At 41.2% G+C, this 20,698-nt stretch overlaps 1 protein-coding gene across 1 annotated transcript; it reads left to right on the top strand.

The window, feature by feature from the left end:
• Window positions 1-132: 132 nt before the first annotated feature.
• stk39 (serine threonine kinase 39) lies at window positions 133-20,196 on the top strand. The gene is made up of 18 exons (XM_037488220.2): window positions 133-270; window positions 1,821-1,933; window positions 2,212-2,320; window positions 2,858-2,996; window positions 3,349-3,404; window positions 3,606-3,715; window positions 3,889-3,990; window positions 4,333-4,466; window positions 4,622-4,670; window positions 5,055-5,120; window positions 7,640-7,762; window positions 8,465-8,494; window positions 8,754-8,810; window positions 9,769-9,830; window positions 14,530-14,582; window positions 14,764-14,832; window positions 16,959-17,023; window positions 18,776-20,196. Exons 1-18 carry the CDS (start codon window positions 165-167, stop codon window positions 18,848-18,850), a joined length of 1,518 nt encoding a protein of 505 aa, XP_037344117.2. The 5' UTR covers window positions 133-164; the 3' UTR covers window positions 18,851-20,196.
• Window positions 20,197-20,698: the final 502 nt, after the last annotated feature.

The following is a 20,698-nucleotide window of genomic DNA, read 5'->3' on the forward strand; positions in this document are numbered from 1 at the left end:
TCTCTCCCCCCCTCTCTCTCTCACCCCCTCTCTCCCCCCCCTCTCTCTCCCTCTCTCTCCGGGTCTGTCCGTCTGTGTGTGTGTGGGAGAGAGAGAGTGAGAGAGAGAGAGAGAGAGAGAGAGAGAGCGAGGCTTCCTCTAACTAGCGCAGAATCATCATCATCATGGCGGATCAAGGCGAAGCTCCAGCTCCCGTCCTCCCCCCGCAACCGGCACTGACAACCGGCTGGCCCATCACCAGGGAGTCGTACGAGCTGCAGGAAGTCATAGGTTAGTACCCGGAGATGCGACGCACGCCGCGGAGGATCACGGAGAAGGCTTATCAGCCCCGGGATGAAGATGAGGGGCCTACCGGCTTTTTTGCTTCTTCTTCTTCTTCTTCTTCTTCTTCTTCTTCTTCTTCTTCTTCTTCTTCTTTTTCTCATATTTACATGCTTTGCAATGCGGATGTTAACAGACACGAGCGGTCTCTGTGTGTGCGGGTGCGCGCGCGCGCGCGTGGGTGCGTTCCCCACGATGAAGTCAAACGTGTTGAAATGCAGCTCGCTGCGAGTGGGTCGTGAATGTCACTTTCCCGAAGTGCGATCGTTTCTAGTAACGTGACAGATGCCGTGTAATTCTCCACGATGGGTCATTTCAACGTGGCGGCACTTAACTAAGCAGCCTATCCCATCCACGCGAGACAAGTGGGCGATGTTTCAAGTCTAACATGTCTGATAATGCTATGTTTATTGACATAACAGTGAGTGTTATATTAGTGGAAAAAGTATTTCAACGACAATTACGCATTTCATTTAAACCTAAGTAAAAAGTGAAAGACTGACCCGTAGCAGGGCTGTAACTAACTCTTTTTAATTAGTACTATTTTTGTAATTCTTCCATGTAATTTAATATTCAAAAAGAGGGAAAAAATGACCATCATATTTGCTCTGAGCCAAAGAGCCAAAATGTTCCTTTGATGTCTGATCAACGGCTTAAAAGTTATTATATTTAATGTACGAAGGAAAGGCTGCATTAAACAAATGTAATGATATTTTTCTCACTGATTGACCTGATTGTTGGTTTTTCATCTTTCTGGCACAATTATTTGGTTCTGTGGATGCGCCTGTAAATCCTGAAATAGTTACACATAGTATTTTCTTTTGTATTTCCTTCCCGTACCTAAACTTTTTCAAAAGGTCACCAAAAGTGTGAACTTTGCGGTCTTATTCCGGTCTTATCACGCATCGTTTATTTTTAGAAATATTCATTTCCAAAAGGACCATTGAGAAAAGGAAGTCGCCTGAATATTTCTGGCACATGCCTGCAGGTTGCAGATGAGCTGAAAAGTCACGTCATTACTGATAAGAAGTAACGCCACAGCTGTGTGCTGCGAACTGTGATGAGTTGGTGGGACCCCCCCCCCCCCACCCCTCCCTCTCTGTTCTCTCAATCAACTAGTTAGCGGTCCGATCTCACGTGTTCTCTCCTTATCTACCACTACCAGTTTGAAAGCAATACGCTGCGTGTCTGGTGTGAAGACCTTCCCCACTCCGGCGTGGCCTGATTTGCAGTGAAACAAGTGAACAACCCACTGCATTGCAGAAGCACTGAGCTCAAAGTCAGCTTATGTCATCGTCAAGCCAGCACACTTGAAAGATGAATACTGTAACGTAAACACGAAGCCGGTGGAACAGAGGGGCCGGACGAACACCAGAATCTGATGCTTTAGTTTGAGAGATAACACCCTTCCAGCTGTGTGCTGTGAGTGCCTCTCTGCTCCTAACCGTGTACTCTGTACTCTCTCCTTTTCCTCTGTACTTTTGTGCCTGTGATTCCAGGCAGCGGGGCCACAGCTGTGGTGCAGGCCGCCCTCTGTACCCCCAGACAGGAGCGCGTCGCCATAAAGAGAATAAACCTGGAAAAATGCCAGACCAGCATGGATGAGCTGTTGGTGAGTACAATAAATACAGGCTGCTTTTCAAAGTGGGTGTTTTTTTTTTATTTCCACCTAATGTTGTACTGCTACTTTTCCTCTGTAAGTTTGCAAAATTGATCTTCATTAACACCACTCAGGCATTGTGAGACTGAATAATTTGCTGCAAGGTTGTATGCTATGTTGTGATGTGTCCTATTGCTATGGCCTCTTTTTGTTGTGATTAAAAGTTCACTCAAATCTGTCCATTCTCACATCGTTTGACGTGTCATGCTGTTGTTTTTCTCTCCCAACAGAAAGAAATCCAGGCAATGAGCCAGTGCTACCATCCCAATGTTGTCACCTACTACACCTCCTTTGTAGTGAAGGATGAACTTTGGTTAGTCATGAAGCTTCTGAGTGGAGGTAAGCTTCTGCTACTTAGTCTTTAGCCCAGGCTTGATACAGCTTGAAAGCTTAGTGAATGAGATGATAATGCATGGTACAATACTTTATACTAGTCTCAAATGGTACAGTCATACACTGTATGGTAATTGTTTTTTGAACTACGTTGATTACTATCAAATACTTATAATTCAGTAATAAATAAAAAGAGCTTTCTAAAATTTTAACGAATAGTTCCTGTGATACATTCTCAAAAGTCATCAGATCTTAATTAGTATTCATTTTGCACATTATTTAGACTGGCTTTATTAAAGTCATAAGGAAGTACATTCTTGGTTTCCATGTTATTATAAATAGCTTACGGCGCTCGCTTGTGAAGGAAGTACAACACTGATGTTACCAACTTGAATCCACTGCACTTTTACTTTTCACTGTCAAACGATGACAAACAATTAATAGAAGCTGAATATTTTGTCTAACATTGCACCCGATTTGTGTTTGTCATTCATATGTGAAAAATAAACTGAAGTTTTCTGTTGTTCTGTGGTGTCTTTTCAGGCTCCATGCTGGATATAATTAAGCACACAAACAAAGTAGAGGACAGAAATCGACATCTGGATGAACCTATTATTGCTACTATATTAAAAGAAGTCCTTGAGGGCCTGGACTACCTGCACAGAAATGGACAGATTCACCGGTAACCGTTCTAATATTTTAACTTCTGGATTATTCATTTTTGCGTGATTTCTTTTGCAAGAATTAAGAAACTTATTTAAAGAGAACTTCCCGGTCACAATCCCAGTGAAAGTGAATGTTCTCACTCTCTATTTATTGGCAAGCAGTGCAGTGGTTGGGTCCTCTGAACTTCCTGTGATTCAAGGTCACTGACGGGCAGGCTTGTACTGCCCTGAAGCCCCATGGGCAGAGATCCAGATGGTAGTGGGCTGCGGTGGGCTGTGCTGGGACTCGCTTATACCAGCGGAAGAATCAATGCTGCTGCCCCACACGGCTTTGTTGTTGGACTGAGTTTGTGTTTTGTCGAACCTCAGGGATGTGAAGGCTGGGAACATACTACTGGGAGAAGACGGATCCGTTCAGATTGCAGGTGCGCTGAACATGATACGGCTGTTGTCCTCTGTTATTGTTTTCTATGGGTTAACAAAACTAAAAGCACCATTTTTTTCTTCAAATTACACACATTGTCTCTTTTGTGTTTGATACAAAAACCTCGTCTGTGGCCCGTGTTCATTTCGACACGCCGTCCGATCCGGGTAGGATGGTCACGCTGGTTCATCTGTGTTCTCAGATTTTGGAGTAAGCGCATTCCTTGCCACAGGGGGAGACATGACAAGAAACAAAGTGCGAAAGACGTTTGTCGGCACGCCATGTTGGATGGCGCCGGAGGTGATGGAGCAGGTGAGTCTATCTCTCTGCGTGCTAAAAGGCAGCTCCTGCCGACATCATATCTCGTTTGAAATGTGTTTGCCTGAGCTTGCTTCTCTCACGCACTGAGCAAACAAACCATGGAAACGATAACAAACATAAAGCACCAGAGGCTCAAGTGTATTATTGTGATTCTCTGCCCACAGGTCCGAGGCTATGATTTCAAAGCAGATATATGGAGCTTTGGAATTACCGCCATCGAGTTAGCAACAGGCTCGGCACCGTACCACCGCTACCCTCCCATGAAGGTGAGAGTTCTGGATGTTACTATGAGATCACAGCTACTTTTGCACCAGCACTTTCACAGGAAAGATGAAAGCAGTTGCCGTGAATGAATGGCTTAGCAAACATTCACGTAACCCAACTATTTTCATCAACATTGGCATGGAAAAAAAACATGGAGAGGAATGACGCATTCAGACTTTTCGCCTCAAGTTGAGAAACTAAACAACTTATCAAGAGGAAACCTTTGAGCTAAAGACATTTGTCTTCCCACTAAATATCTTCTACGGTTTCCTAGTTTATTTTCCTCATCTACATTCTTTGTGTTACTGCTGAAATGTTTTAAACATTATTTTTTTGTCTTTTAGGTTTTAATGCTCACCCTGCAGAATGATCCGCCCACTCTAGAGACCGGCATAGAGGACAAGGAAATGCTAAAAAGATACGGAAAATCGTTTAGAAAGCTAATAACTATGTGCCTTCAGAAGGATCCGGCCAAAAGGTTAGCACAATTTACATATACATATATATATATATAAAACAAAATATTTCAGCAAAGAGAGCGGATGCAGTTTGTGATCAATAAAAACAGCCGATTAACATTCAGAGAGAGCTGTGTGATGTATCTTCAGCAGTGTACTTTTTTTCTGTCTTTAGGCCGACAGCCGCAGAGCTTTTGAAGTGTAAATTCTTCCAAAAGGCTAAGGTATTTGTTTTATCCATTTTAAAAGGTTTTATTATTTTGTTAATTCCCTTAGGGCCTCATACCAACTCTGACAATGACTCAACCCTTTATTTTGATGATTTCTTGATGAGTTTCTTATGGTAATAACGTACATTGATCCATCAACATGCAGTATAATAAGTCAACAAGCCCACAGTATTTGTCATGATATACCAATGCAGAAATAGTAATGGGAAAAGAAAAGCTAAAATCTTTCCTCAATCATCTTTTTGCTGTTTAACTACAAATTACATAACAACTTTTTAATGTGTCATGACTCATCATCAGGTTTTGATTCATCTAATCTGCCAATTTACACATTTTAATCACCGTATTTGGATTCATTTTTGTATTTTTCTCTTACAGAACAAAGAATTTTTGGTTGAAAAGCTTTTGAGTTGCGCACCAAAGATTTCCCAGAGAGCGAAGAAGGTATGTTTACAAAAACGGCCCTTTAAAAGACTTCAGCTATTGACTAAACATGAACAAATTATGTCACAGTGTTGCGATTGACTGTAGTCCACCAGAGTGTCGCACTTACAGTCAACATTGGCTACGCAGGCTGACTCTCTTTAGTACCTTAAACTCTTCATGTGGCATACTAAAAGACAAATAGGATTACACGAATTGATCACATTGGGAAACACAAAGGAGCACTTTATTGTCCGGCCTGCTTGCTCAGTGTCGCACCGGTCACAGTGTAATGGGAGGATGTGCAGTTTTCAGGCACAGCTGATATTGGCTTCGCATAACACTGCGCCTGGATGCCCAGGACAGGAATGGGATCAGAGGGCCAATGCCTGAAGGCAGAGTGGCCACGTGGAAGGGCTGGAAATTCACTGACTCCTGGGGAGTAAATGGAGGGCATAGTGGATAGCAGGGCTCCTACTGCGTGTGACGTGAATGCTACGCACAGAGGAGACACGGTGTCAATAAAGAGGGAGGCAACTGTTGTGGGAGTGGCACAACGTTGATGAACCACACTTATTGCTAACTTAGTTTTGTCAACACATTGTATTACACAGCCACCACAATTGTGTTTGTATTTCTGAAACAAATGATGCGGGAATTGGATTTAAAACGGTGCAAATGTACTTTTTTCGAGTATAACTTAAATGCTGTTGTTCCATTTTATCTTTATATTTATGTGGGAAAAATCGACGGCGCGCTCAGTAAATATAGCCGGTTGATTTCTGATTCACACGACAGCCTCGGTGGATGAAATGCAGGAGCCACAGAGCCAGTGTCCTTGTTGCTTTCTGCTGATTTGACCTTCAAAGTCATCTCCATTATTCATTCAGCAAACATTACACGAAGCTCGCACAACACGCCGCAGAAACATGGTTGTCTTCAGATGCAGCGACCCCTTTATATGAAGAACACTGCCGCCTCACAAACGTGCTTCATCCATCTGAATTGGCCCTTTTACTTGATGGCATGGTTCTGTTCTTATAGGTTTTGTCTTGTGTTGTTTTGTGGGATTGGAATGAGGTTTATTACTTTATTATTATTAAGTACTATATCCCGACTTATAAGACTTGTGCAGCGCTTTCGTCCTTCTGTCCTTGGCCCCGTCCTCTGTCTGGCTTGTTGTGTTACTATAATGCAGATCGGGTCTGATTCCAGTGATTTATTGAGGTTGGGCAGAAGGGTTTGACTCTCATAACGGTTTGGGTGGGTGCAGGCATAAACCCATCACTGGTGCACTTACCAGTTACTATCTGCAACGTTTGCTCCGGAAAACACGAAAATCAACATTTGAATGGACCGAACTGCTTAGTGGAAAAGCTGCTTTAGAGCCAGACTGCCCCGTACAAAGCTGTACTTTTTGAATTGACCCTTTTTGTCCTTGAGCATACTTGAGTAAATGAAAAGGAGACGACAGATCCTCCCGTCAGCTGTCACCAACTAAGTCATTGGAAATGAATACTTGTTTGAAAAGGAGGGAGAAACTTATGGTTTCTTGAATATAAGAAGGACGTGAGGAATGAAGGAAATATTATGCTCAAGTTGCCTCCTATTTGAAATTGAAGGTAAAAAAACATCATGTTCAGTCGTTTATTATGAATCTAAGAACCGCAGGTGCATGTGGATTTAGTAACCAGCAGAGGGCACACGACACCCACCCTATAGTTTTATGGTTTATTGATTAGGCATTTGGGATTACAACCAATGTTAGCTTAATTAAATTATGTTTTACTCAATAAAAGTTTGGAGCTTATAGATGGATTGATATTGAGTCCAAAGATCAAGGGTAAAAACCATTATGGAAGACTGAAAAGTTGCCTTTTTGAAAGGGCCTTTTACCTAAAGGTTCATCAGTTATCATCGGTTATTGATATCAGCATTTATGAACACTTTCACGTCATGGGCAATGTTTCAATTCATACTCAAATATAATCTCATACATCTACAGGGGGTTTATTTTGTCATGTAATTTATTATGTTACAACATTAGTCTTTTTTTTCAATACTATTTAAGATTTTGTGAAATTCTGATATATTACATTACATCTCATTTAGCTGACACTTTTATCCAAAGCGACTTACAATAAGTGCATTTCAACCATAAGGATATAAACTCAAAAGAACAAGAAACAAGAATGTGTACTTGTATTAAATAAGCCAATTTACAACTTGCTATAGTTTAAAAGATGAAGTTATGTTTCTATGACAAGATGTAATGTAGTAATAGTAATAATGAGAAATAGACTATATTTATTGGTGCTAATATGTTGCAGTCAGATTTATTAAATGGGCCCATTGAGTTAAATGTGGCTTTGTAAACCTACTTCTAATATTACAAACATTTTTATGGGTGATACTTTAGGTACATCAGCTGATCACAGGGATTCCATTGTTGTATTTCTATGTATGTAGGTGTTCAATCTAAAACTATGTATGCCATCATTGATCGTGCTGTGTGTGTGTGTGTGTGTGCCACGGTCCAGGTGAGGAGAGTCCCGGGCTCCAGTGGCCACCTGCACAAGACAGAGGATGGAGACTGGGAGTGGAGCGACGACGAGCTGGACGAGAGCAGCGAGGAGGGCAAGGCGGCGGTGAACCAGGGCAGGGTACGTGGGACCCCCCCGACTGTAGCCGTGTATATTATTTCATATTCACTCACAGTTCTCACGCTCCTCTTCAAATGCAAAAGTTGTATCAAGTATCAAGCGCATCATTCCTCATCCAAATACGTTTCATTTGTTTCAGCTTCTTTTGTCATTATAACAAAACCACAATATGCACATTGATATTATGAAGGTGTTTAACCTGCGGATCAAGGCCCCCCCCCCCTTCCCCTCTGTCTTTGACCCCGTACATTCCTTCCCTCCCCGATGCGTAAGTTCTTTTTTGGAGAGCAGATGGCTTATCTCTGAGAGCCTGTCATAAGGTCGCTGTAATGAGCTGGAAGATGGCTGCAAGGATCGGAGACAGGAGACAGTAGGCAGCCAGGTTCAAAGGGCCCTTTGATAAAGATACCCGGCTTCAATGTATGATGCAACAAATCATAGGAGGCCAGGAGTTGTGACTTAAGAATATTTAAGTTGGCGACGATAGTCATTTACAGGGACAGGTTTCTAGTTTCCTTTCATCAATCACAGACTTTTTTTTAACGTTGTGCTTTTCTTTTTTAAAATAGTTTTGGACTGAAAGATGCAGTGAAGCGTAGATTTACAACATTTTTGTCCTTTGAGGAATTGAAAAAGCAAATGAATCATTATGAATTCTCTGTGATAGAATGCAGTAAATGTGTGTTTGATTTTCCCCTCCAGTCACGAAGAGTCACAGATGAGGCCAAAGATGTAAGTTAGCTCTCTAATACAATTTTAAAACACAATTAGAAATATAATAATACCTTTTTTGTATTTAAGGGAAACATTCAATTAGTCAAATAATGCTTATCTTTGTGTTATGTTGGCAGAAGGCAGTTTAATTGAAACATCAGTTTTAGAGTCTACTAAAGTCAGCAAATGTCTTCTCTTTGATGTTTTGAGACTACTCACATGTGTAAAAAACAATGTGAATGTTCACAATAATGCCTCTTGTTATGTCCCTTCTTAGAATGAGGAGAACACCAACAATGTCCCTATTGAAGGGTTGTCTATTCAGCATCCCCAGGTGAGGGATTCAGCAGCAGCACGATTTCTGTCATGATTTAATGATCTCGATGCCACAGCGATTGTGTGTGTGTGTGTGTGTGTGTGTGTGCGTGTGTGTGACTGTGTGCTTGTGTGACTGTGCACACGGCGTGCAGGGAGCCGGATATGTGTGCGCGTGTGCTTGTGTGAACGCCGGTCTCCTGGAGGGATGCTCTCAGCAGTAGCCTCTCTGAGTAAATCACTATCTGCCTGACTGTTCCAACTGAGTGCGCGGCTGTATCTCAGCCGAAGACTCACTGCCGTTGGATCCCATTTTCTGAGGCCATTGTCTTTTTTTGAAAAAAGAAGCCAAAGCAGTTTGACGTTGCTCCCGGCAGGACTGAACTCTGAGCGTGACTCGGCAGTCATTTCTTACCCCTCAAGTCCATTATTTGCTGCACAAAGAGACAATTCATTAAATGGTAATGAAAACGGTGATAGATTATCACACAATGCAACTTGATTTATTGTAAAGATGCTGTAATACTGATACTGGCTCACTGGATTGAGTTTGGGTGACAGCAGGCTCATCTGGTGTTGGACAGCATTATCTCACAGTAGTAAAGATTGTAACAATTTGGGACATTTATATCAGTGTAATTATTTCTAACATTTTGTTTAAAGTCAAGCCTGGAGTATGTCTCATCATGAAAGAATGGTACTTGGCCAATATGTAAAATCCAAAAGGTCCCTTATGTGTTGCTCCTTTTCTTTTCCCCTACAACTTCTCCTGCAGTTGTAACATTTCTTCTGTAAATATCCACCACATGCGCTGCGTGTGCCGTAACTTCACATTCTTTTTTCATCTTTCAGAACCTATGGCTATACATTCTGTGTGCAAAGCTTCTCTATCTTTTCCATTTACGATGTTTTGGTTTTTCTGATCTCTTACGCTCATTTAGCGTGCCACGTAAACTTCCTGATCTGTTCTCATGCAGGTCGAACCCTTTGGAAATACGCCCTACATTGACGGCGCTGTGAACATGGTGCTACGACTAAGGTGAGATCATCGCTTTGTCCTAGACGTGTAGGCCATTGATAGAGCCAATGATCTCTGCTTGCTAGGGGGGGGGGGGGGGGGGGGGGCTCTGGCATAGTCACGGATCCTTTCGTCTCCCTTTGCCTCATCGGTTGTGTCGTAGTGAGAAACGGGATACACTCCATTGGTTCACAATCTGCTCTCCTCCTTCTAGAGCACCATTCGCTTCTTGCTTTTGTATCCCAGACGATGCCGTTCACCAACACATGGTGTAGTGGAGGCTCGGGATGATCAATTTACAGACACTGTGTTGATAAACACAAGAAAAAATTTAGCTCACTTTGAGTTGAACATATGTAATCGGGAATGCAGGGCGAGTGTAGACATTACAAATACAATGACTGTGCATTACATCATTACATACAATATATATATATATATATATTTATGCATATATACATATATAAATTGTCTCTCTTCCAGTGCGTTATTCCGTATACAAAACAGAGAAACTGAAAGGAGAGTTTAAGGAACACAGCACACAGGCAACAGAGCTTTGTCTGCAGTTCCCCGATGAGCTGGTCGCGGATCACTCTCACGGTCCAACAGACGTCTGAAGCACGCTCTGCTGGCGTACCACAGGGGGCAACGCACTGTTTGGTGGCATTGGAAGAGTCATTATTCTAACCCAGTTATTCAATGTGTTGGTTTTAAATGGTTTGGTCTTCTTAAGCTCCTCGGTTTCACAGTTTATCCATCGAATTTTATTATTTCTGCTCAATGCAGGGACTTTAAGAGCTCAAAGACAAGATGCAAATTAGATGTGGCTATATCAATTATATATAATAATTAATATAAAACAAAAACTCTAATTCCAGCTTACTAATGAAAAAACATAAATGCTTGTTATCCTGTTAACTTCTGAGTGAGCTTAAAAAGGTGTCAAAGCAGAGTTGGGTGTAAAATGAATTAAATTCCCCAGAGAAATGCATTCACTATATTTAACATAATCCCAGCGTGAGGCTGTCAGATCCTCTTTCTGGTCTGTCAGGAACATTCAGTATTAGAATTGCAAACATGTGACAAAATGTAAAGCCTTTGAGCTTGAACATTTTCTTTTCTTCAACAGATGAGGTTTTCAAATGTTAATATATATGCAGGTGGATTACAGGCCTTTCATTACGCATTGATAGTATGCCATAGGGGATGAGTTAACAATGGGATCCTTAATATTCCTCTTGACGAGAATGAAAAGACACTTGAAAGAACGTTGCATTATATTTGACGTAGGAAGCCTCTCATTGTGCTTTATTTACATAGAAAGAGTCATTTTTAAGAGCATTCTGCTTCAAGTTTAATGTCGATTTGACCTTCCCCAGAGATTCGGCAATCTCTCCACACTGTCAAAATCAAAAAGTTGCAGCAGCTGGTACAGACTGCTATGAAGGTGATGGGGAGGATTGAAAAGTCAGTCCATCTATGAGCAGTCTGTACTTAGGCAGGCGCAGAGAGTTCTGTTGGACCCGTCGAACAGATTACGAACTCTTGCCTTCTGGTAGAAGGTACAGAATACCTAAAACTAGATTTAACCGGTTTTAAACACTCCTTTGTACCAGTTTCCATCAAAATTTTAAATCTAAATCTAAATTAGAAGTTGTATGATGATTTGTATGAGATAGGCCTGAGGTATGTGCAATAACCCTGTGTGCTGTATTTTATTATTTTTATCTTTAGCTATTTATATTTGTGTATATGTAGTTTTGTGTATTTTTCCATAACAAATTTCCCCCAGGGGACAATACAAGTATATTCTATTCTATGTGAACAGGTTCTGAGCTATTTGTTTCTGATTGAGGATACACGTTCTTAAAGAGAAGATCCTCCTTTCTTTATTGTTCTGAGTTTTTGGGGGCTTTGAAGTAGTGAATCAGCACAGACTGTAATTAGATGAGAGAACCATTTTTTGTTGATGTTTTTGTTCGAATTATCATTAAATACTGACAGCAAAAAAAATGAATCTAACAACTGTGGCTTTCACAGAAATGTAGTAAGCCGGTCTAATAATTTAATTTAGCCCGATCAAATGATTGGATCAGCTGCGGCTTTCTTTTGTCTACAATGGCACAGAGGTCTCATGAGATGATTGTTGTCAGCTACATTTTTTCAGGACACGTTCTGAAAAGCTTGAATAACATTCTTGCTCTTGGTGCATTGTTGTTGGAACTTAAATCTCCAAAAGCAGGCAGTTTTCACTGAGCAGGTCAGCCTGGAGGTGACATCTAAAGGTTCTTCTGTGTAATAGGGTAACAAGAAGTTGACGTATGTCGTGTTCGCTCCTGAAAAAGCTTTGTGATCGGAATGTCTTTTCTTAGCCTGACGTTTACAACTTGCTGCCATCTAACTGTTGTAGAACAATAACAAGTTCATGATCCCTCACTGGTTAGAAACCCTGGGGATGCACCAGCAATTGATTAGAATGAATTAACTGGATGTGACTCGTGACAGTCAGCTTCCGCTGCAGTGCCCGGGGGCGACTAAAGAAAGGAAATCACTGCATCTCGCACCAAAAGCAACGATATTATCAAAGTTGAGAAGGAAGGAACATTACAAAAATATAAACAGAAAAAAACATAGCTTTAAAAATAGCTTTTACCAGTGAGGGTTAGTTATTGGCATCCGTTCTCCCTAATTGTGTTTCAACACACTTTATAGTTCTTTTCAAATGTTTTTTGTTAATGCAAGATCATAATTTAATCTCAAAATATTGCATATTATCTGTTGCCTATTTACATTGATTACACATATTAATACCAGTTAGTTCCACTTTTAACTGTAAAAAGTAATTGACGTTTAAGATCAATTGAAAGCTGTTTACACAAGCTAAAAGTATATGTATCTCCCAGTCGCCATTATGTTTGCCAATGAATTGTTTATTAGCCTTTTTTTATTTATTAATGATCACACTAAACCTTTTTTGTTTAAAATGATTTGCCATAAACCTCTCACTGTCCTGTGGGATTACCCACATAGGCAAGCCAGTTCAAAATATATCAAAATATTGAGAGAGGCGTTGGTGAATGAGGTTCCAATTCCTTTACATCTTCAGTGGTATTTAAAAGGATTTATTTTAGAACAAGTTTGATCCTCTTTACAGTACATGTGGCCTTGACAACCATGGCAACGTCATCCCTCTGCTCCCTCTGCGCCCTCTGTTTCATCTGTTTCATCTGCTTCCTCTGCTTCCTCTGCTGGGAAAAGAGAAGTTGTTTACGTCCATCTGCTCCACTGCTGCTCTGCTTTTTCCTTGTTTTTTCTTTTTTTCGAAATGTAACCCTAAAATGAACAAAAGGCAAGTTAACGCACAACTCAGCTGATGGTAAATTTCCACTCTCACTGTGTTGTATATACTTCATTATATAGTAGAAAAGTCATTGCAGATATGAATGTGTTATGCCTCAAATCTCGACTGAGCGCAGTGGTGAGCCGGCCCTGTGATTCATTGAACCAGTCTACAAACCAAATGAATCTTCTCATACCACACATCTTCTGGGCATCACTGCAGGTCCCTTACTTATCAGGACCCGGCTAATCCACAGCCACACACAGAAAGACTGATTTGTAATGCAAGTGATGCAAATGAATACTCGTGCTGCAAAGAGGCTGGACGGCACATTTCTTTACATTTAAGTGCAGCTTAGGGTTAATACGTACCAACTCAAAGTTGCAGCTATATTATCATGTAAAAAAATCACAAAATATCACACCTAATCTTCACCGAATCACTGCATATTCTGCAAAGGTAAAAGACGCTCAGATAAGCAGTTCTTCATGCAGTGTAGATTTATGTAAAGCAACTGTCTTCTATCCTCTTTCATCTCGGTGGCTGCAGCTGGTGTGAGGTTAGGCAGCTGCCACCCTTATACTGCTCAGTATGAGGAAAAGCACTGAAACGTTTCCTCTGCACATTTTACATTTTCACCCCCCCCCCCCCACAGGTGCTCTCCTTTTATGGATTTTGTCCATAAAGAGTGAGGAAAAATTCTAAAAATCTATTACCTTTTTATGGCAACTCATTTACCTAATCATTGAAGTAATGATGAAAGTGATCTGGTGTGATGTGAAAGAACTCGTAGGTAGTGACATCATCTCTATGCAGCATTTTAGTCCCTTTCAGATTATTGATTTGGGTTTCTTGCCAGTGAATTTACTCATTAAGTTCCCTTTCACAGCAGCGATTGGTGCGTTTTTTTTAGCAGAACAAATGCCAGTCAATTAGAAAGTATTTAGCTGGTATTATTAGAATTATTATTATTATAATTTCCCAAAACAGCGTCCAAAGTAGAGCAGATATGGGACCACCATTAGTCATGTGAACACAAACACATCTCAGAATGAATGTAAATGTTGTTGCTGGAGGAGTAGATACACCACTGTCTGCAGCATGTTCACCACATTGACTGATGTGAATGTTGTGTTCACGGCTAGTTTCCTCTCCCCCCAAAGTGGCCAAAATAATCATTAAAGCAGGTTTTTAAGCTCGTTCACGTCTACGCTCAGTCTCTGTCTAAACGGTCTCTGGTTGCTTTGAATGTTGCTCCTTGTTTTTGCTGCCCCAGGAGACCGTGGCAACGTGACTGTTAATAGGCAGAGCTGCAACAAATGTATCCGTGACATTTTAGATACCACTGGAGCAATCACACCCTTCTGACTCCTCTTTCAGGAACTCTAAAAAGGAGCTTAATGACATCCGGTTTGAATTCACCCCTGGGCGAGGTAAGAGCTCTGCCTGCATGGATTTGTGCTATTCCTCCTGTGGTAACATCTTCAGGGGGCTGTGAATTGTTGGTAAAGGCTGTGTTTGTGGAATCGACTACATCTGATTCAATATTAAACATGATTACCCGCTATGGGGGGTGCTGCAGGCCTAATATTTCTCCTTTTACTCCCTAATCAGACACAGCTGAGGGGGTTTCCCAGGAACTGTTCTCGGCCGGCCTGGTCAACGGGCACGATGTTGTTGTTGGTAATGTTACACGTTTTTATTCTGGCAAATTGTGCTGCCTGAATACGTATACGTATGAGATGACAAGTGAACCTAATCTGATATAGCTTCATTTGTATACACTCCATCTAAAATATAACCTGGGAAATTGCTGCTTACCTAAACTGAACGACACAGAAAAGATGTTAAATTACAACCCCACAAGACAAACACTGTTGTACGCTGTGGTTTGTTTAGACTTGGGGTGGATTAATAGGCTTGAGTTGAAGTCAGCTGAAGCTCCACCTCCTTGTCTCCTCCGTCGAAGAATAGGAGTATTAAATTGACTGGAGGGATCGGATTCATTTATTATAAGAAGAATAACTTAAGCCTTTTCACACACCCAGGAGGGACTGTGTCTCTAGATGGTTATCTTGCTATTTCAGCTTTAGATAACGGATATACACTCACCGGCCACTTTATTAGGTACACCTGTCCAACTGCTCTTTAACACTTAATTTCTAAGCAGCCAATCACATGGCGGCAACTCAGTGCATTTAGGCATGTAGACATTGTCAAGACAATCTCCTGCAGTTCAAACCGAGCATCAGTATGGGGAAGAAAGGTGATTTGAGTGACTTTGAACGTGGCATGATTGTTGGTGCCAGAAGGGCTGGTCTGAGTATTTCAGAAACTGCTAATCTACTGGGATTTTCACGCACAACCATCTCTAGGGTTTACAGAGAATGGTCCGAAAAAGAAAAAACATCCAGTGAGCGGCAGTTCTGTGGGCGGAAATGCCTTGTTGATGCCAGAGGTCAGAGGAGTATGGCCAGACTGGTTCGAGCTGATAGAAGGGCAACAGTGACTCAAATAACCACCCGTTACAACCAAGGTGGGCATAAGAGCATCTCTGAACGCACAGTACGTCGAACTTTGAGGCAGATGGGCTACAGCAGCAGAAGACCACACCGGGTGCCACTCCTTTCAGCTAAGAACAGGAAACTGAGGCTACAATTTGCACAAGCTCATCGAAATTGGACAATAGAAGATTGGAAAAACGTTGCCTGGTCTGATGAGTCTCGATTTCTGCTGCGACATTCGGATGGTAGGGTCAGAATTTGGCGTCTACAACATGAAAGCATGGATCCATCCTGCCTTGTATCAACAGTTCAGGCTGGTGGTGGTGGTGTCATGGTGTGGGGAATATTTTCTTGGCACTCTTTGAGCCCCTTGGTACCAATTGAGCATCGTTGCAACGCCACAGCCTACCTGAGTATTGTTGCTGACCATGTCCATCCCTTTATGACCACAATGTACCCAACTTCTGATGGCTACTTTCAGCAGGATAATGCGCCATGTCATAAAGCTGGAATCATCTCAGACTGGTTTCTTGAACATGACAATGAGTTCGCTGTACTCAAATGGCCTCCACAATCACCAGATCTCAATCCAATAGAGCATCTTTGGGATGTGGTGGAACGGGAGATTCGCATCATGGATGTGCAGCCGACAAATCTGCGGCAACTGTGTGATGCCATCATGTCAATATGGACCAAACTCCCTGAGGAATGCTTCCAGCACCTTGTTGAATCTATGCCACGAAGAATTGAGGCAGTTCTGAAGGCAAAAGGGGGTCCAACCCGTTACTAGCATGGGGTACCTAATAAAGTGGCCGGTGAGTGTAAGTATGTACTCACGTATGGGTTGATTTTCACTGATATTCTGTCTGAAAGGCAGACGACAAACTGGTGACTAACCTTCTGATACATTTTAATGATGTACTCATCATTTCCCATCATAAATAATCCACCTTTATTTCAGACACATCTCGCATATATTAACGATGTGAGTCACCTTTGTGACCGATTATATCTTGATTAAAGTACTTGATGAAAGTTTACTTTTTAATAACCTTTCAGTTCCAAGCATCTATGAAATTATCATTTGGGATATTCACAATGTTAAGATTTAATTTAATGAATCCCTTCTTAGTGTTGGGGTTATGTACTATTGACAGTATACATACTTTTGCCTTAAAATATCTTATTTTTCTAGTGTTGATATTGACACTAAACTTCTGTTATTCTGTTGTACTGAAATTGAACCTTTATACAGTGGTTTGATGTTATTTGTAATGTTATTGAATCTGACCCTCTGCACCACAGTTGCTGCTAACCTTCAGAAGATTGTAGATGACCCAAATACCTACAAAGTGTTGACCTTTAAGCTGGTGAGTTTCCAAACCATTGATGGCGGATGGCAGCCCCGCTGGGTTCGTCCCGGCTGACAAAGCCGCAAACAGCTTTTTGATGAAAGGTTCACCGAGGAATGTGCGAGTTTTAAGTTATTAGAAAGGCTCCCGATCCAGTAAACTGTTGCTGGACCTTTTTCACTTGATGACAAAAAGAACTTAGAAGAACTTGTAAGAATGTTTAACTCAACCAAGGAAAGTGCAGCATGATTGCGACACAAGGGTTGTATTTTGGATAAAACAATGTAAAAGAAAAACAACCCTATTCACACTCTGACAATGACTTTCTGTAGTGCTGCCATTGCTGAACAGAAGAATGACTGATAAAGTGCATGTCGCTTATCAACCATTATAAGAAGTTACCTTCTTATAACTATTAGATAATCAGTGACGTTAGTGAAAAAGGTCAATTCTTTTTGGACTTCACAAATGCTGTTTTGTTCACCTTAATGTAATTGCAGGTAAAAACATCCATGCTTGGTTCACTGTGCTCCACAAAGGACCGTTTGCCTCCTCAGCAGCGAGTGTTGCCAGTGTGCTGTAGATATAAGGGCATGCTTCCATTTCCATATGTTAACCCTGCTCCACTGCAGACATAATAAACTCACTGCGGCACAACTGTGCCTTTCTTAACCAAGAGTTATTAGTGCGGTGTCGCAAAGCCGGCGCAGCCAGGAATAATTAGCTTCGCTACGGCAATGACGCGATGACACTTTATGTGGGCAGTTTACTCGAGCAGCTTAATCACCCGAGGGAGCAAGAGGTCACCGTCGGCTTCCTGTTTTCACAGTCCCTCTGTGTTGATCAGACAACTGCAGAGTCCCCCAGAGAGATGAAGTGTCTCTGCCCAATCAGGTGCGGAGAGACAGAGGCCAGGCAGGTGTTTGCACCGGCTCTCCTGCAGGGGGAGAGCTGAGTGAAACCCCCCAAAAAACGACTAGAAAGATCTCAATGCACAATGCACACTGCTTTCAATGTCGCCTCCGCGAATAACATCTGAGCCGCCCAAAATGGGAGTGAGATGCGGGTGCTGGATGGTTGAACTGTCAACATGGAAAATCATGCTTTTTAAGTTTGGACACCTCAACATAGTTCCAGCACATTGGAATATCACCATGAAAGAATGCTGAATATTTTATCAGAAAGAAGTGGACAACAATATGCTCCAATATCAGCATTAATATAAACAGACTGTTGCAAATACAATTAAAAACACAACATTTCATTAAATACATACTAAATGTATACTAATTCACAAAGGAGATAAGGAGATTAGTTCAAATCATGAAAAGCAACCCCTGACCAAAACATAATGTTCATGTGAAGCATTTAGTTTGATGATGTGACAAGTGAAATAAATGTACAGAGATCCAAGCTCCTCAACTTCCAGTGAAATTCAATTTAATTTAAAGAAAATGCTTCAATAAATAACTGTTATCAATTATCAATATAGCTAATACAATAATTATTTGTGAACAGAGGAATAAATTGTGCATTCGCTGGGGATTCATTTAAAAAGCGGATTAAACCCATTCAAGAGGAATAAGATCTATCAAGCTTTGCTTATACAGACACACTATTAGATAGTGGATCTCTGTGGACTTTTTGAAAAGAAGAATTTAATTGAGAAAACTCCACATTTAGAGAAACAATAAGCCTTTGTTTGTGCTGATGAGTGTCAGAATGCAAAGTAGACACTTTGACCTTCGACCTGTCGTCTTCCTCGCGCAGATTTCGGGCTGCGACGACACGGAGATCCCGGACGAGGTGAAGCTGATCGGCTTCGCACAGCTTAGTGTTTGCTGATGCTTCTTCACGCCGCTGCAGGTGAGACAGCGGGCAGACGCTTCGGGGCAGACGGAGCGACACACACACACCATCACCTCCTGCCACACCTTCCCCACCACCCGACCCGAAGACTCAAACCCCCTCCTCCCTTACTCCTTTTCACTTTCCCACCGCCCTTCCCACACGCCAACCTCCCTGCTTACTGTCCCCTGACCTTTAACCTTAAAAACATTCCACGGCCCAGCGGACGAAGAGGCAGCGCTGGAACTCAAGTGGTGACAAAGGGTGATTAAGATGTAGCTTTGGATGTTTTTTTTCCCTTCTTTCTTTTACTTGTTTTACACATCACATTACCTTTGTGTTCAGCACGACTCTCATTATTTATTGAAATGAGAAGGAATTTCCTTATGTGGTTTTGTTGCCATGGTGAAAAACAAATTGACTGGCAGCCCACAAACAAACTAATTTGTGATTATTTCCCAGAGGTCTTTGACAGAATGTAAAATTCAGTTAATTTATGGAGAAAAGCACATTTTCCTAATAACACAATGAATGTCTAAAAAGAGAATGAGTTGTATTATGTGTTGTCAAGACCTGTTTCACACTGACAGGAAGGGAACCGTGTGCTTGAGAGTGCAGGGAAAAAAACAAAGAGACCTGAATGCTACTGTGTTTAATTTGCTACTCTCGACAGTTCGAAATGTTAGAGGTGCCTTGTTCATTTTTCTGTGCCTAAGAAAGTAGACAATGAGTGAGCAGACACAAAGAGCAGAACCTGCTGATTACCATTTCAGTTCAAGTCAAGTATTTTAACTTAACGAGACAAGCTACAATGCACTTTTGGGCTGAGTGTGTGCCCCCCCCCCCAACAAGCTGATGCGTAGCCCCTAGAGACAAGTTAACTTGTGTGCTTTTGTCATCAGATTAATGAAGCATAACACAACCTGCAGTCATGTAATCAGCTCTGGTTGACGTGTATTTGGATCACAGGTTAATTGACAAAACCACAACAGTTTAATTTGCTTGCACTGTCCTGCTGCTGCACTACTAAACCCTTTCTTCCCCAAAGCGTAGTGGTTACTAAAATGTACTGTATGACAATGCATCTGGGGTTGAGACCAAAAGGTAACTATTAAAAGGGTGACAAGCCATTTGTTTGTCCAAATACGTCCAGTTCTAAATTATTTTTTAAGTATTGAAAGGGTAAATATTACTTTCTACTTAATTCTTTATTATAAAGTAATTTATTGCGTTTTCTATGTACAGTATATGTCCCATTTCAGCATATAACCCTTGTTCCTTCTCTGTAATCAGCTGATGTCAAATTTCTGACAAAGAGCCACAATAAAGAATTGCTATTATTTAAAAAAGTGTGTGGAGTTTTTTTACTATTTGCAGAGTGTGATAGAATACTCTTAACCTGATACCACCTACACAAAATCTGAAGTAAAACATCTTTTAACTCACAACTTGAGCAGAATTTGGCAACTTATAAGTCGAGTCAATTTGTTTAGTCCGATTATCACAAATTTGCCTGAAGAAGCTTTACAATCCGGAAAACATTAGAGCTTTCATACGATGAAGAAAAGCTCACACACCTCTTTAACGGCAAATAAAACACGGAGTGGACCTCAATAAAACCTACACAGGAGGAAACCATCTTCCAGGATGGAAATATATAAAAACAACATTTTCTCTAGAAAAATATCACGAGCTAAACCAATATTTCATTTTGTATTACTGTCTGACCATTAATAGAGTTTGCTGACTTTACGCCTTATTCCTATAGTTATGGGTTCCTTCCAATTATGTCATTTAATATATTCCTTCTGTGAGAACGGTAAAAACGTCTTTAATAAACTTAAA

This window comes from Pungitius pungitius, chromosome 10 (genome assembly GCF_949316345.1).
Source record: "Pungitius pungitius chromosome 10, fPunPun2.1, whole genome shotgun sequence".
Taxonomy (NCBI): Eukaryota; Metazoa; Chordata; class Actinopteri; order Perciformes; family Gasterosteidae; genus Pungitius; species Pungitius pungitius.

Bases quoted from the DNA above. Each gene is read 5' to 3' on its own strand.
- stk39 (XM_037488220.2), top strand. From the start codon at position 165: ATGGCGGATCAAGGCGAAGCTCCAGCTCCCGTCCTCCCCCCGCAACCG. The intron at 1,934-2,211 runs GTGAGTACAATA...CTCTCCCAACAG, and splicing joins CCAGCATGGATGAGCTGTTG to AAAGAAATCCAGGCAATGAG. The intron at 4,671-5,054 runs GTATTTGTTTTA...TTTCTCTTACAG, and splicing joins AATTCTTCCAAAAGGCTAAG to AACAAAGAATTTTTGGTTGA.